Genomic DNA, 17,871 nt, shown 5'->3' with positions numbered 1-17,871 from the left:
GGTACGAACTAGCCGATTGAAGCGACTTCAAGGTTAAAAGAACGATTAAATACCAGACTGGAGTAACAGGAGATCTAGTGAATGATTCTGACCTATAGATGTAATATGGTAGAGTGGGAGATAGAAACTCGGTTATTGAATAGGGGGGAGGGGGGAGGGGGGTGAATAGGGGGGGAATAATGCTGACCTCTAGTTAATATTGTATAAACCAAAACAGCGCTATGCAACATATCATATCAGCACTGACGAGAGTGCTGGGGGTGGGGTTATAGCCTGCTATACACTGTAGATAACGTCTAGGCGAGGGGTGGGGTTATAGCCTGCTATACACTGTAGATAACGTCTAAGCGAGGGGTGGGGTTATAGCCTGCTATACACTGTAAATAACGTCTAGGCGAGGGTGGGGTTATAGCCTGCTATACACTGTAAATAACGTCTAAGCGAGTGTGGGGTTATAGTCTGCTATACACTGTAAATAACGTCTAGGCGAGGGTGGGGTTATAGCCTGCTATACACTGTAAATAACGTCTAGGCGAGGGGTGGGGTTATAGCCTGCTATACACTGTAGATAACGTCTAGGCGAGGGGTGGGGTTATAGCCTGCTATACACTGTAGATAACGTCTAAGCGAGGGGTGGGGTTGTAGCCTGCTATACACTGTAAATAACGTCTAGGCGAGGGTGGGGTTATAGCCTGCTATACACTGTAAATAACGTCAAGGCGAGGGTGGGGTTATAGCCTGCTATACACTGTAGATAATGTCTAAGCGAGGGGTGGGGTTATAGCCTGCTATACACTGTAGATAACGTCTAGGCGAGGGTGGGGTTATAGCCTGCTATACACTGTAGATAACGTCTAAGCGAGGGGTGGGGTTATAGCCTGCTATACACTGTAAATAACGTCTAGGCGAGGGGTGGGGTTATAGCCTGCTATACACTGTAGATAACGTCTGAGCGAGGGGTGGGGTTATAGCCTGCTATACACTGTAAATAACGTCTAGGCGAGGGTGGGGTTATAGCTTGCTATACACTGTAGATAACGTCTAGGCGGTGGTGGGGTTATAGTCTGCTATACACCGTAAATAACGTCTAGGCGAGGGGTGGGGTTATAGCCTGCTATACACTGTAGATAACGTCTAGGCGAGGGTTAGGTTATAGCCTGCTATACACTGTAGATAACGTCTAGGCGAGGGTGGGGTTATAGCCTGCTATACACTGTAAATAACGTCTAGACAAGGGGATGAGGGCTTATACCATACACTGTAAATAACGTCAAGGCGAGGGGAGGTCTTATACCAATGCTATACACTGTAAATAACGTCTAGGCGAGGGGATGAGGGCTTATACCATACACTGTAAATAACGTCGAGACAAGTGGATGAGGGCTTATACCATACACTGTAAATAACGTCGAGACAAGTGGATGAGGTCTTATACCAATGCTATACACTGTAAATAACGTCTAGGCGAGGGGATGAGGACTTATACCATACACTGTAAATAACGTCGAGACAAGTGGATGAGGACTTATACCATACACTGTAAATAACGTCTAGGCGAGGGGATGAGGGCTTATACCATACACTGTAAATAACGTCGAGACAAGTGGATGAGGTCTTATACCATACACTGTAAATAACGTCGAGACAAGTGGATGAGGTCTTATACCAATGATATACACTGTAAATAACGTCGAGACAAGTGGATGAGGACTTATACCAATGATATACACTGTAAATAACGTCGAGACAAGTGGATGAGGACTTATACCAATGATATACACCATGTCAAATTATTATTGTTTATTTATTTATTAATATCAAATACAGTGTTTTATAAACAAGAGAAAATATGAGAATCACATTTGGAAGATCCGACTGGTTCACAGATACCTGAAAAATAAAATTCAAAAACCTACAAAAATCATTAAAATGTTCGACATTGATACTATTGTTTATGGCCGAGTTTATACTGTATAGGTCTCTGACTGTGATTCATGAATCTGAGAATCACAGGGTGTCAAATCCTATCTAGTGGAAATTGTACCGTATATTGTAGCTGATGTTACCTGGATGTCCAGTTGGACTTGCTAACTGGTGATTATTGCTTGGGGTCCATAAACAATTGGGATCGCCTAATTCTGCTCCGTTAGAAACTCCATCCCCATCCGAATCGTGTTTACATAACTCTGAATTCCATTGATGGATTCCAATCGTTCGGAAATCCTGAAAGAGAGGAAACGGAAACGAAACCAAATTGCATTAAAATCAGATGGAAACTGTAGTCTCTTTAGCGTTCTGAAACAAATTGTGGCGCAATTTTACTGCGTAATAACACCAAAACTGTTCATCGAAAAATCGTCAAATTCGATCTGGACCATTTTCTTATCGATATAAATAATCACACCAAATTCTTCCCGTTTTGTTTTTTTTATTCGGGTTACTGCAAAATCTATCCATGATCTGACAAGGTTCGGTCTTAATTTGTGTTCTATCTCTTATCATCTAAATAACAGAAGTAGATGTGATACTTACTTCACCAAAGGAATTTAATAATCCAGCGCCTTTCGAGTTCCAATGTCCTACTCCGTTCCAGATAGTATTATCACATGGGTTTCTCACTCTATCTCCATTGGGAATCTTGTTCTGATTCACCTTATTGGAATATACCACGACAATATACACCACCAACAACAGAATACACCTCATTTTCTAACTTTCAAATATTCCTTTAATAAATGGCTCCCTGAGAGAGATTATGTGGTTAACAAAGGACAAAGGATCGCCAGATAAATATTGACCTTTATTTTTTATCAAACGTGACAAGATAGCCAGCATAATCTCAGCCTTCCTCGCCAATCCTACCAATCATAATGTCTGACCAGGGACCGAAAAGGTGACCACAGTATAATTTTCTGTACACTTCTTGACATTGTAGATTTGTCTAAGTGGCTGTAAAGACTTGTGTCGTCATGTATAGTAAACCATATCTATAATTTCAGGATGCAAATATAAGCCATAATACATATCAAAACTTAGCTTTTCAACCAAAGGGACATGTCCAACCAGAGATCGTGTCTCGTATCCAATTCTAGTCTCTGGGGAGATCGCTAAATTCGATTTGGGGACACATACAAATATAGGTTGAAAACCACCGCATTAAAAGTTAAATAAAAAAAACTTTAATACACTGCCTTAGACAGGAAATATACACAATATATTTCAAAACCTCATAATTTTTAAAAGAAAACAAAATCTTACTAAAAAATAGTTTATTATAAAACAAATACACTACCAGTACCCCTTCTTAGAGTGAATGGTGGTAGGACAAATGTTTAGAATTTGTATGGATTACAGGACCGATTGACATTAATCATGACTGCAAAACATTCTCTTTTTCAGTATTTGTAAGGGATATGGTGAAAATACTGCATAAAGATGAAACACGCCGTTAGACACACCAGCGGTATATTGGCAGATAGTTATAACGCAATAGTACTTAGTAATGGCAGCGTCCAAGGAATTATGCAAAATAGTAAGGCAATATTGCTTTGGTGCTTGAAACCATTCTTTTATTATCAGTTTAAAATGGATGATTGACGGGGGATGGGCGGGGCTACTCTGGTGATTACTTTTTCCTAATCATTGTTATGAATTATAAAATATAAATATTAAAGAATTTCAACCCAAAGAAAAAATCTGTTGAAATGATTTATCTTTAACCAACACCTGGGGATTTTAATTTCTTTAACCGTGATGGTGGTGAGAACCAAATAGATTTTGACAATCAAACTGCTGGTGACTACAAGCTGGAGATCCAACTGGTTCACAAATACCTGCAATTAGAAAACAAATCATAGGTATAATAATGGGCATAAAAAATCAAATGCCTTGCGCATCAGATTGTATAACAATTGAAATAAAGTAAAGCTATTATAACCATCCGCAACCACCCGCATCTCGACCTCCATTATTGAAGTTATCTGTTCATTGAAAGTTGAATGTCTTAGATATTACGATTTCACTCCGGTCGTAACGGGTTGTAGATTATAAAGTTACATATCTGGATCAATTGTAACTGGTTATAGATACCTGTAACGGGTTATAGATACCTGTAACGGGCTGTAGATTATACAGTTACATATGTGGATGACCTGTACCGGGTTGTAGATTACAAAGTTACATATCTGGGTGACCTGTAACGGATTGTAGATGCCTGTAACGTGTTGTAGATTATAAAGTTACATACCTGTTTGACCTGTAACGGGTTGTAGATTATAACGTTACATACCTAGGTGACCTGTAACGGGTTGTAGATTATAAAGATACATACCTAGATGACCTGTATCGGGTTGTAGATAATAAAGTTACATACCTAGATGACCTGTATCGGGTTGTAGATTATAAAGTTACATACCTGGGTGACCTGTAACGGGTTGTAGATTATAAAGTTACATACCTAGATGACCTGTAACGGGTTGTAGATTATAAAGTTACATACCTAGATGACCTGTATCGGGTTGTAGATTATAAAGTTACATACCTAGATGACCTGTAACGGGTTGTAGATTATAAAGTTATATACCTAGATGACCTGTATCGGGTTGTAGATTATAAAGTTACATACCTGGGTGACCTGTAACGGGTTGTAGATTATAAAGTTACATACCTAGATGACCTGTATCGGGTTGTAGATTATAAAGTTACATACTTAGATGACCTGTATCGGGTTGTAGATTATAAAGTTACATACCTAGATGACCTGTATCGGGTTGTAGATTATAAAGTTACATACCTAGATGACCTGTATCGGGTTGTAGATTATAAAGTTACATACCTAGATGACCTGTATCGGGTTGTAGATTATAAAGATACATACCTGGGTTACCTGTAACGGTTTGTAGTTTATAAAGTGATATACCTAGATGACCTGTATCGGGTTGTAGATTATAAAGTTACATACCTAGATGACCTGTAACGGTTTGTAGATTATAAAGATACATACCTGGGTTACCTGTAACGGATTGTAGATGCCTGTAACGGGTTGTAGATTATAAAGTAACATACCTGGGTGACCTGTAACGGCTTGTAGATTATGGCTACCATGTTCAGACCAGATACAAGAAGGGTCACCTAATTCAGCACCATTTGATTTGCCATCACCATCTGAATCTTTCTCACATAAAGCTTTGTTCCAGTGTTTGTCTCCAACGTGTTTGAAGTCCTGGAAATAAACGATGTTATCATAATCAACAATATTTTAACACCCAAAAACTGTTTTTTGTAACTTATCGGGTAAAAATGGAGTATGTTTCCAAATATGTCAGGCTTATCTTCGAAGATTTATCAAGTTCTAATAATATTGTAAATTCGTTCTTGGTTTTTCTTTGTGATCGTAGTGATACCATAGGTGTTTGTATGGGATAAGAGGGGAGGGGGGGGGGGGGGGGTGCGAGCACGGGGGACCATGTCCCCTCTTCAGAACAGAGGCCAGGCTTTGCCCCCCTCCCCACTTTCAATTTTTTTTAATCAATTTACATAGCGAAAGCATAGCCTGTGGCCTCCTGGGAAAATTTGGTGGTCCCTGCTCGGCCTCCTCAGCTAATTTTTCCTAAAAACGCAATTATGAGTTATAGTTTTAAGAATGTCATATACTTACTACTATTAAAAACGAACCCTGTTTATAAAATCTTTTTACCGTAATAGAGAGTAGATAGATATTTATTGACATATAAAACAGATCTATGAATATTCCTGATTTTATTGGCATCTTTAGAAAAAGAAAATTTTGTCACGGGTTATATTCACTTTAAAATAAGTTATCAAGCCTCTCTGTAGAAGGTAATTAAAATCCGTACCAGCATGACAATTCTGTCAATCAAAAATCTCGTCCAAAGAATGGCAAAATCGAGAGTAAATGTTGCATAGTAGTGGACTACTCCAAAGAAAAGTACCATCAGGTGTTTCAAAAAGAGTAGGGTAATGTTTGTAACATCGAATACGTTTTATATAACTGCAGGTTCATTATTTTAATTCTTAGAGTGATTAAGTTTCTTGTATTTGTTTTTAAATTATAGTTGATGAGAAAGCAAATATTGAGACGACTTCGATCATTTGATTTCAGGATCTTCAAAAATCAATACCGTCAAGATTAAGCTAAGAAAAGAAGAAGCAAAGATAATCCATCTTTACAATGTCAGGGTATTACAAACTGTATCTTAAACCTTGACTGCAATAGCCACCTTTTTTGTAACACGAAAGTTTGTTAATGTAACAATTTGATTTGTTTGTACGCTTGCACATACTCTGATTGGTAGTATTCTCTTGCATACAATCCAATCAAATCGCTGCATCCCGTGATGCATTCAAGGTATAAGACGCAGAGTTTGATATTGCAAATACATCAATCAAACTACCAACAACTACCTAGTTTGTGATATCAGCATCCGCTGGAAGCGAACGTTAACTTGTCATCTACCACCAACTACCGAGTTTGCGATGTCAGTTAGCTGGAAGTGAACGTTAACTTGTCATCTACCAACAACTACCTAGTCTGTGATATCAGCATCCACTGGAAGCGAACGTTAACTTGTCATCTACCAACAACTACCTAGTCTGTGATATCAGCATCCGCTAAAAGCGAACGTTAACTTGTCATCTACCACCAACTACCTAGTTTACGATATCAGTTAGCTGGAAGTGAACGTTAAGTTTTCATCTACCAACAACTACCTAGTCTGTGATATCAGCATCCACTGGAAGCGAACGTTAACTTGTCATCTACCAACACATACCTAGTTTGCGATATCAGCATCCGTTGAAAGCGAACGTTAACTTGTCATCTACCAACAACTACCTAGTTTGCGATATCAGCATCCGCTGAAAGCGAACGTTAACTTGTCATCTACCAACAACTACCTAGTTTGCGATATCAGCATCCGTTGAAAGCGAACGTTAACTTGTCATCTGCCAACAACTACCTAGTTTGCGATATCAGCATCCGCTGAAAGCGAACGTTAACTTGTCATCTACCAACAACTACCTAGTTTGCGATATCAGCATCCGCTGAAAGCGAGCGTTAACTTGTCATCTACATACCAACCAATTGCAAATACTTCAGTTACCTCTCCAAAAGGATTTTCTCCATCTTTGCCTTCTGTAGCATCAGTGTGTCCTATAGCAATCCATTTGGACTGATCACAAGGATTTTTCACATTGAAGCTATTAGGAATATGTTTCATGTATTTTTCTTTTGACTGAACCAGCGCCACACCAACAACAACACTCAATAAAATGGTTCTGATCATCTTGGAAATTAAATCTGATTTTGAATCACGACCTTGAGTCAATATATAGGGCCCCAAAATACCCCAAATGCCCTAATATGGTTTATCTAAGGGTAAAAAATAAGAGTTTTTGAGTGGGTCACGTACACAGTCTATGATACCTGTATCAATGTTGTAATCTTATCAGCGATTAAACCAATTGGAACCTGCTGGTTGAACTAAATACCTGTAAAACCAAGGAGTCCTACTCTTTATAGAGATATAGTCGTGTAAATATTTATTGATAGATGTTTAATGATCTATCTTGTTTAAAGTATACATCATTATCAATAAAAAGATGGCACCGTGGTTCATTGTGTCCAAGTAGCTTCGTATAAGTCGATGTATTTATTTTTCAAACAATCGTAAGACACTTGTCCCCTCCGATGTGATACCTGTATTCATAATTTTAACGAGTTTCGTTCGAGTGCTCATAATTACAAAACAAACCATTATGTACAAGCATGTTGATTGGTCGGATTGAAAATCAATTGACAGCATGAATATTTATAACCTCGGCCCTCACGAGGTAAAATGTTGTATTAATCATACCTAAGTTTCAGAAACAGGAATTTTTTTGGCTTACATAATCAGTAATAGTGTTTACAGCCCATCATCGAAATTTGAGCCTTCAAATCCATGTGTATCTATAAATATTCATGTTTAATAGTTGACTTGAATTATAGTGAGACTATGCCATATATAGAAATCACATATATAGAAATAGACAGTGAAATTTCTAGTTTGAGGTATATTTGAAGGGATTATGTGATTTTCGTGTGTTTTAGTACTTCTTAAGACTATTAAGCGCAATAAAGACCCAAATCAATCCCCGAAAATGTCGACTGTTCCCTTTAAGAAACTTTTTCAGTGCGAGGGTCATACAAGAGTGAGTCAAGCGTGCGAAATTTGACATACAGAGACAGCAGACGAGGTAGATAAAAATGCAGACGATAGTTTTAAAAAGTACAGATAAGTAAAAGCAAAAGAGATAACAAGACAATTGCTCGAATTAAGACAAAGATTTGGACAAATGACAACTTGGCATGTGTTATTTTAGATTTTCTCCAGCTGCTCTGAGGGGGTTAACTGTTATCTGACGTGACACAATTAAATGGGCTTTACGTGTCCGATAAGAACTAGGACTCACTTGAACGTGTACATGATTATGTTCTGATTATTAACGTTTTATTCAAATCAAATAAATAGATCCAAGAATCGTTCCAATGTTAAATTATAATCAAAATATCTGTGTACAATGTACAATGTAAATGTGAACTGGGAGTCTTCTCTAAAACGGACCCCACTGAAAATATTATTTTTTTCAACTTTCTGCAGTCATTAATTCATTTAAAGTAAAATTTTACTGCTAGTAGGGGCTTATTGCGTCAGCTATTGTACGAGGTGCGTTCGTTTAGTTGTTGCAACTTTTTGTACGTGCTGTTAGCTAACAACAAACGTGTTTTATCTTCAAACACCGCTAATCAATAATCTCTAGTCTTCATATATGATATAATAATATACAAATCTTAATATAGCCCCAGATTAAGTTTGGCCTAGTTTCTGAGATATAGATACACGTGTTAACTCCGTGAAGTCTTCGAACAGTTGTGTGAAGGAATGTAGTGTTCGAAAGAATGTGCTTAATCGAATCTGAGAGAAAGCAGAAAAGAGTAACCCCCAAGAGACGTAACTCATACCGGAAGTAAGTGTGTTTACAATAAAGAACACATTTTTCAAGAAATTTACTATTTTGAAGTCACATTACCTAATTTCTAGCCTCTTTTATTTCATTTTCAGTTGTTAAGTAAGAGGTTAGTGGATATTTATCGAAAATAGCCCCTCTTTTGTTTTATTCGATCTATCATACCAATCAAATTTATCATTTATCACTAATGTCGTGCAGACAGAGCATAGTTTTTACTATTATTTTAATTTTTAAGTAGATCTAGATATTTCAATTCATATGAGAATAAATGGCAAAATACGTTTCTGTAAAATCTGAAAATAAATTTTAGTCACAGGGAAGTTATTGGTGCAAAGTTGTTGCTAATAGCTTTTACTACTTTTTTGTCTCCTATTTCCATCATGTTGCTCCCTATATGATGTTTTACATATTTCTCTTAAATCTGAATATGAAAATTAGTCACAGTGAAGCTATTGAGAAAGAATTGTGGCTGAGCTTTGCTTTATCACTTACTATTTCCATCATCTTGTTTCAGAAGTCTGTTGATCAGTAAAGATGATTATCCCTATTCGATGTTTTACCTGTGGTAAAGTTATTGGTAATAAATGGGAGGCGTATATTGGACTATTACAAGTTGAATATACTGAAGGGTAGGTATCAGTTCTTCAACCTTACATTTATTACACACATTGATAAGAACATTATGAATAATATTTGCTGTGTGAACTCTCAGACAGTAGTGACGCTGGGTTTTGGGCAGTGGCTCAATTAGAGGATTGGGAGCCTGTGGACTTTAGGCCCCTCCCTTGGAGATGTTTTTTTAACATATGCTCCCCTGCATTCTGAGACCCCTTTGTAAGTCAATTTCATGTCCTTGGTATAGATCCCCAGCATAACTTGTGAACCATTTTAAATTGTGTGTTAACTTTTAGATACTCTCTTTGGTAGATTGATTACATTTTGTACTTTTTCTCTGGGGGTGGTGGCCTGTGGACTTGGTTCAAACAGTACTTATGATAGTTGAGCCACTGGTTTTGGGATGAAATTAGGTAGATTCATGTATTTTATTATAAATGGTCTTGAGGATTTCTGTATTTGATATTTAAAGCTGAATTAATTTATATTAATTTGATTATGTTTATTTTCAGGGATGCGTTAGATGCTTTAGGTTTAAAGAGATATTGTTGTCGAAGAATGTTACTGTCTCACGTTGATCTGATTGAAAAACTCTTGAATTACGCTCCACTTGAAAAATAGACAACTCACAGTTACTGGTGCTGCCTCTAGCGCTGGGAATAGATGAGATACAGTGTATGGTGCGAGATTGTTGATACAGTAGAACCTAGAAGAAGTGATGTGTATCTTGTCTGGACCTATATTTCATGTGTGTGCTTCTTATATTTAATGATTAAAGAAATAAATCATGTCCACCTTATATCTGGACCTGTATTCGTTTTTTCTATTTTCTACTGTATAATCATGTTTACAGCAACAGACACTCTTTCTTGTCTGTTCCCACCTATAGAACCTGGTAAATCTAAAATCCACAAAACAGATTGAAAGACTTTATTCATTCCAACTTCTGGTACAGTAACTGATCGTTACTGAGAAATCGGTAAAAGAAATGAGACTATGTTAGTTAGAAGATATCGCCAATTTGCCAGATAATGTGATCCCTATCAGGCACAATGGACAATTTGGTTTTTGATGAGGCTTTTGATTTTGAAATGAGTTTGCTACTTCATTGTTTATAATATCAACAATTGATTAGTCAACAATACTTGTCTATTTTTCATCATATTCATTTTGTAAATAAATCATATTTTCCAAACATGTATATCGTTGTTATTTAAACCTCAAAGAAAGATGCCTACACAGCTACACGTCACTGGCAACTGTCCATTCTGAAATTTAAATTGATAACTTGGTCATACAAATCAAGAAAGCAACAGTATTTATACAGTCAATGGTATAACCTTCTATAACAACGCTTAGCCTTGGTCAATTCAAGATATATGTGTTTGAAATATGTCGGAGCTGTGCTTTGCAGACAACTTGCCTGAAAAATCCACTGAGCATGACTGTGTTCATTGGTGACACATCATATCATAAAACCGGGTTATTTTCGCCACCTTGCCACCCTGTTACTACGGTCCCGAAATCCATTTCGGCATACGAACATTTCCCACCCTTGTTTGTGTCATCAACGTATCGTATATCATAGCAATGGATTTAATGACCGCCAATACGATTTAATTACTGTAGTCTGTAGTATAATTTTGTAGTTATTTCCCTTTGATTTAAATGTAAACTTATAATGTCTCCGCAACTAATCACTAAAGATTATATATTAAAGCTACCATTATCAGTGAAACGCAACTAACCCTGAAATTTTTTTAATGATTGTTTGATTTAGGCCTTCTTGTTGGTTCTTATTTGTGTACAATCGCATCGAATGGTTTCTTATCTTTTCCCTTTCAAAGCGCATTAGGCGTTATAGATAATAATATACTGAATAACTTCTATTTCTTTGTTACTATCAAAATTATTATAAATCAAATTTACAAATATTGACATTGCAATATGTAACGAGCTAACAGAAGCAATACGGGGAATCTTATGGTACTGCGAATCCAGCGTTCCCTTAATTTCAACGAGTGGGCAATTACTGCGAGAGATCGTGTCAAACCGGTTTGACGAGTTTTATCATTTTATTTTCTATTTTAAGGTTTGACCTATAGTCTGATAGTTTAATATTCGATGTGTTTTAACTGATTTGTATTTTCGTGTATTGTATTTGAAAGAGTTCGATATTCTTGGAGATTTTCGAGTAATCGGTAAGATATATTACTTCCTGTGTTGTGTATTTTTCAACGTTGAAATATTGTTTGAAGTGTCTCATATAAAAGAGGGATCTCTCTCACTCTCTCGGCCCTAATAGCAATACAGGAATAGGTTTTATAGGTTTTATTAAGAATAGTTGTTACACACACTTACAGTAAAATCTGGTATGTTTATTCCTATTTTATTTCATCTATCTGTAATTTACCAAATGGGACCCGATTAACAGTCGTCAATGGTGTGTTGAGTTCAAATTAATTAGTCTGATTAATTCACGAGTTCTATAACAGATTGAATAGAAGGGATTGGAAGGGTTGAGAGTCTAGGGAGAATTGGGTTTAGGGGAGGGATTAAGGGTCACATGATTATCCAGGGGTGGGAGGTAGTGGCTCGTCTCACAGCACCAGACATTTAACTGAATGTTTTGAAATTTGAGATTGTCCGACCCAGCCACAGTTCTTTCGCATTTCCCCACCCAGCTTCCTCTTCCCACTCCCTCCAAATCGTCACTGATTCACCGAGCTAACAATCGGCAGCACTGGCCATGGCGTCATAAATGATTGAAAAATATCAATTTGCAAAGTTCTAAGAGATACTTTTTTAAAAATAAACTAAACGTAGAATACTTCTATTATTACAAAATATTTTACCAAATAACAATAGGGTCATTGGCAGTCAAACTTATATTTTGTAATTTCCAAATCGTCCTATTGAATGTGATTCTTTATTAACCACGTTTCTGTACCTGTATTATTTGTAATGTCGACGTTGTACACGATTTCTTACGTATAAATTATTCTTGCCCTCTTCGTAATCATACTTTTTAAATACCTATTTTTACACAAAGCAGTCTTGAAACTCAATTATATAAAGTAAATATTTTTCTTTTTCAGAACACAATGGCGAGCGAATCAGCCTTCAAAATAGTTAAAATTCTTTTTATTTTTCTGAATGTTTTATTCTTTGTAAGTAAAATTTTGATGGTTTGTCTAAACAGAGGAATAACTCCAAATAATCAAGAATAAACCGCAAACGGCATTAATTCATATATCTTGATACTTGGAAGGGAAGTTATTGCGAAATCATAAATTTACACAGATAGTGGATTCTTATTTGCATATCATTTGCATTTATGCTAATTACAGGAGTCTTAGTATGACGTCACTAATCGCAAACTATACATGTATCGCATAAGGCCTTTCGCGGTTAGTGACGTCACCAAACACTTAGTTTCGATGGAATTGCAGGAATCACAGACTTCTGATTAAAAATTGGAATGGTACATATTGATGCTATCATTGTCACCGATACACATGATTTTATTTTAGAAAACCTCTTTACAATCCCTTTAAATTAATGTAATTTGTAGTTAATGGGCGTGGCTATGGTGGGAATTGGAATCTATGTACAGATAACTCAGTCCAACTTCCTGGCTCTACTACCCAAATATGAGTACGTGAATGTGGTCGGAGTAATGATCGCCGCTGGTATTATAGTCTTAGTGGTGACGTTTATTGGTTTCTGTGGAGCCTGGATGGAAAGCCAGTGTATGCTTATTATTGTGAGTATTAGGACGTAAAACTCCCTTAGATTTCTTTAGCCAGTTTCCCCTGTCAGTGATACAGGTAAAAGGGGCTGACACCAAGGAGTATAGATTAATCTAGTAGTTCGGATGGGACAATAAACCGAGGCCCCGTGTGCTACAGGCTGTGCACTTTGAAGATCCCTCGACACTTGGAAATCGAAAAGAGCAGGCTAATGCTGCTCATTGTACCCTGCATGGTGTTGCACATCTTCATTAGCCCACATGATGCAGAATAGTAAAACGTAAGCTCCATTCATTTTTTTTCATTTTTTTTTATTTTCTATCTGATTAAAATGAAGATCTGGATGTTTAGTTTCGTGATTTTTCTGCAGATTATTTCACTTGTCATCTATGATCTAACTACATATGTTGACCAAATAGCATCAAAAATTAAGCAATCAAAACCACCGTTAGAAGCGGTTAGATAATACATTGGTCGAATAGCAAACGTGTGATAAAAGGTTTTCAATATACCGATGCCCCGAGTAATCCCACCGTCCCGGTAAATTTTAATTAAATAACTCAAAATATTGCACCCATCTCAGCCCAACTTACTTTACGTGTAACTCCGTTTTATTTCTCGATATTGATATCTATTTTTCAGTATTTTACAGCAGTATTGGTAGTATTTGCTCTAGAAATTGCAGTTGGTATAATTGGTTTTATCTACAGAGACGAGGTAAGGTGTTTTAAACTGAGTGCTCGAATCAAAACTTACAACCTCTCACAATACCAGCACTTAAATCCTTCAACTACATCTCTCATGTAAACAATAACTAACTCTTCAGGTGGATATAAACTACGTAAGGTGTCCAGTGCCGCTATAATCACACATAATAATGGATATATAATCATGCGGCCGCAATAAGATGCTCAGTGGGAAGGCTGTTGCTGTTTTGTTAGGAACCATAAGATAACCCCCCCCCCCCCCCCCAAAAAAAAACTTCTCCTACAACAATTGTCCACACCCCGACACCCCTAGGGAGTGGAAACACCCCTAGAGAGTGGAAACACTCCACGTTGGGAACCAGGGTAATAGATTGATATTGTGAAGATGAAAAGTTGTAACAATGATTATTTGATAACCCTTGGTTTCTTTCTCATCATGATTATCAATATGTTATTTATTATAACAGATAGATGGTACATTAGAGAATCAACTGTTGCAAGGTTTAAAAGATCCAGAACGAAGAGGATCATGGGATATTATTCAAAAACAGGTATGTGATGAGTCATTACCGCCATTTTAAAATTTGTTACCTTGCACAGAGTGTGGCATTGCAAAGTAGCTAAAAGTTCACCGAAAAGAGAAAACTAATATTATCTGAAACATCATTCTGAATCATTCTGACAACCGACTAGTTCCATTACTGTAAGTCCATACACAATTACTCCCTCTGGGTATATTACTTGCCCCTCCGAACGATCAATTCTGGCTTCGGGCTTGCAATTGATTTCCCGCCACAGAATTATCTCTGTCACAGAAGGTAATCTCTTGACATGTAGAGAAACTCTATATTTTGACCCTGACGATGGATTTGATATTCGAAATATTTGAAATGGCAGCAACATTCACCCTGGGAAGTGAACCATGAATTATTAAATGAGATATGAGTGAAGCAAACACAGGATGAAACGAAATTCTGAACATTTCAGTGGTTCTTTACAACATGTATAGATAATCTAATGTTAACCACCCAATTGTATGGGTGTTGTATTGTATGTATGTTTCAAATCACCATCCACATAACACGTGTTTCAAATCATCATCCACATAACACGTGTTTCATACCACCATCCACATAACACGTGTTTCAAATCATCATCCACATAACACGTGTTTCATACCACCATCCACATAACACGTGTTTCAAATCATCATCCACATAACACGTGTTTCAAATCATCATCCACATAACACGTGTTTCATACCACCATCCACATAACACGTGTTTCAAATCATCATCCACATAACACGTGTTTCACACCACCATCTACATAACACGTGTTTCACACTATTATTTTGTTGATAGTTTCGATGTTGTGGTGTAAACAGTGCAAGTGACTGGCAAACCGATGCTTCTAGTTCAGTTCCTGATTCTTGCTGCCAGTACCGGGGCTGTGGTACGACTGGAATGGCCAATGCTTATAGATCGGTGAGTTATCGTTCTTTATTAGTTTCCATTAGTCACGGGAATCATTTCCTCGTCCCACATCAGTTTTCATTGGATATCCGATATCAAAGGTCAAAGTGAATTATTAGTTAGGACATCAGTTATTGTCAAAAAGGGAAATCACAAGCAATACCTACCCTGTATGAAATGAAAGGAAAATTGAGTTTACGGGGGTGTGGGATCTAGCAAAGGGTCAATCTGATTGAAATATCGATTTGGATGTTTCGTTCCGTGTCTTAAATGCGGATCACTTCACTTTTACTCACAGAAATAAAAAAGAATACGAAACATTCGATCAGATTGAGACACCTCGCGTTGAATAATCTTACCTTCAGGCTTGTAAAATCATTCCTAATTGTCCATGGATCAGTTGAATATATATTAATATACAGATAGGACAATATGGCAGATCAGTTGAATATATATTAATATACAGATAGGACAATATGGCAGATCAGTTGAATATATATTAATATACAGATAGGACAATATGGCAGATCAGTTGAATATATATTAATATACAGATAGGACAATATGGCAGATCAGTTGAATATATATTAATATACAGATAGGACAATATGGCAGATCAGTTGAATATATATTAATATACAGATAGGACAATATGGCAGATCAGTTGAATATATATTAATATACAGATAGGACAATATGGCAGATCAGTTGAATATATATTAATATACAGATAGGACAATATGGCAGATCAGTTGAATATATATTAATATACAGATAGGACATGGCAGATCAGTTGAATATATATTAATATACAGATAGGACAATATGGCAGATCAGTTGAATATATATTAATATACAGATAGGACAATATGGCAGATCAGTTTGGGGTCAAGGATCAACTGGTAGAAACTGATTATTGTACAATATTGATGCTTTTTTGCTTTAATCGTATGGAAAGGTATTAAACTCCAAACTAGACTATGTATTAAGCTTTTGATAGGAGAAATGATATTCCTAGTTGAGTCCCACAGTGACCACTTACCAGCTCGCCATTTACTTGTTATTGAGTGAATAAAACCACACAGAAAGCATTATCCGTATTAACAACTTTATTTTATAGTAAAATTATGTGCAAATATCTCTTTTCTCAATTTTCATTTGAATATAAAGTTTTAAAATGAATTTAATTTCTATCTAAGGCTCATAAAGAGGTTTGTATAACGACAAGTTTATATTTTAATCTAATACTACTCAATGTTGTGGTACATTATATTTGTCTACGTTTATTTTGGATTGGGCGTCGCTGTAAACGATGCACGATGTTTAATTGTTTGATGTATTGAAGGCAATACTGTACTTCCCTTTTTCTTTTCACAGAAAGTCGAGAATGTTAGGGATACTTTCACCTACGTTTTTACAGACCATTAAATTTATTTATTGTGGAAAGGGAAAGTCTCAAACAAAGCCTGACCTGCTTTGGAACTAAAAGAGCTCCAGCATTGCCTTTACTTGTAGAGTGTTTACGTATTTTATGTGTCTTTGCTCAAATTTGTTTCATTTCCTTCTGTGAGTAACTTCGCCCATCCTTGCCTTGGTTAAGGTAGGAGGCACGAAGCAAACTTTTGAGTGTGTAATTGAACCAGATAGTGTCTGGTAGTGACATCTATCGTGTTATGTAACGATGTCATGTATTTTGTTATTATTGTTATAATTATGTTTATTAAAAACCCAGTCTAATTAAAATGAGACCTAACTTCCCTTCGTATTTTATTAATTTCGTTTCGAATGTTTTATTAGCTATTAGCTTTGTACGTTGCCATTACAGTAAGGTCTTACATTGTCCTTCATTCTGTTAACTTCTTTGCTTGACCTCTGTTTTAACCAATCACGTGGCTGCCCTTTCCAGCGACGGGATAATGTGACGCGAACAATAGGTGCATTCCGAGGCAGATTAGACTAGCTTATCAAGTCCCCCAGTAACTAGTAAAATACGAAGTTTGGCCCTTTTTTAATTAGTGTGTTAAAAAGCTTAATAATTCACATACTTACAACTAAGTTAATAACGCTGTGTAATAAATATCGTTATCATAATACTTGACCATCACATATTATTAAAAGAAGAAAAAAAAAGGGGGGGGGGGGCGGGGATCAATTGACAGAATCTGAGTGAAATTGATAGCAACTGGCGGTATCTGGAAGAATCTTTCCAATCAACAGATTTGAACGCACCGTCTACTGAAGTAGCACAGTTACCACCAGTTACCTCGTACTCTATTTTTCTATTAAAAAGTG

The 17,871-nt window shown here is 36.6% G+C and overlaps 4 protein-coding genes across 4 annotated transcripts in view; 2 read left to right on the top strand and 2 right to left on the bottom strand.

Moving 5' to 3' along the window:
• Positions 1 to 2,064: 2,064 nt before the first annotated feature.
• Positions 2,065 to 2,646, bottom strand: LOTGIDRAFT_58933 (hypothetical protein; the record flags this gene model as incomplete). Its single annotated transcript, XM_009064049.1, has 2 exons — positions 2,065 to 2,223; positions 2,533 to 2,646. Coding segments are annotated over 2 exons (273 nt in total), but the record flags the coding sequence as incomplete, so codon positions are not given.
• A 512-nt stretch (positions 2,647 to 3,158) lies between these two features.
• Positions 3,159 to 7,304, bottom strand: LOTGIDRAFT_235155 (hypothetical protein; the record flags this gene model as incomplete). The annotated part of the gene is made up of 3 exons (XM_009064106.1): positions 3,159 to 3,833; positions 5,065 to 5,221; positions 7,122 to 7,304. 3 exons carry the CDS (start codon positions 7,302 to 7,304, stop codon positions 3,745 to 3,747), a joined length of 429 nt encoding a protein of 142 aa, XP_009062354.1. The 3' UTR covers positions 3,159 to 3,744.
• Positions 7,305 to 9,028: 1,724 nt separating this feature from the next.
• LOTGIDRAFT_166689 (hypothetical protein) lies at positions 9,029 to 10,835 on the top strand. Its single transcript, XM_009064105.1, has 3 exons — positions 9,029 to 9,136; positions 9,545 to 9,659; positions 10,158 to 10,835. Exons 2-3 carry the CDS (start codon positions 9,565 to 9,567, stop codon positions 10,264 to 10,266), a joined length of 204 nt encoding a protein of 67 aa, XP_009062353.1. The 5' UTR covers positions 9,029 to 9,136; positions 9,545 to 9,564; the 3' UTR covers positions 10,267 to 10,835.
• Positions 10,836 to 11,764: 929 nt separating this feature from the next.
• Positions 11,765 to 17,871, top strand: part of LOTGIDRAFT_235152 (hypothetical protein) — an 8,698-nt gene continuing 2,591 nt past the window's right edge. The window contains exons 1-6 of the mRNA XM_009064104.1: positions 11,765 to 11,846; positions 12,744 to 12,815; positions 13,220 to 13,411; positions 14,040 to 14,114; positions 14,572 to 14,655; positions 15,469 to 15,591. Coding sequence (XP_009062352.1) covers positions 12,750 to 12,815; positions 13,220 to 13,411; positions 14,040 to 14,114; positions 14,572 to 14,655; positions 15,469 to 15,591 — 540 coding nt within the window. The 5' untranslated portion in view covers positions 11,765 to 11,846; positions 12,744 to 12,749. The remainder of the gene's footprint in view (positions 11,847 to 12,743; positions 12,816 to 13,219; positions 13,412 to 14,039; positions 14,115 to 14,571; positions 14,656 to 15,468; positions 15,592 to 17,871) is intronic.

This window comes from Lottia gigantea (assembly GCF_000327385.1).
Source record: "Lottia gigantea unplaced genomic scaffold LOTGIsca_60, whole genome shotgun sequence".
Lineage (NCBI taxonomy): Eukaryota > Metazoa > Mollusca > Gastropoda > Lottiidae > Lottia > Lottia gigantea.
This window is presented reverse-complemented; position numbering and strand designations above follow the sequence as displayed.

Bases quoted from the DNA above. Each gene is read 5' to 3' on its own strand.
- LOTGIDRAFT_166689 (XM_009064105.1), top strand. From the start codon at position 9,565: ATGATTATCCCTATTCGATGTTTTACCTGTGGTAAAGTTATTGGTAAT. The intron at 9,660-10,157 runs GTAGGTATCAGT...GTTTATTTTCAG, and splicing joins CAAGTTGAATATACTGAAGG to GGATGCGTTAGATGCTTTAG.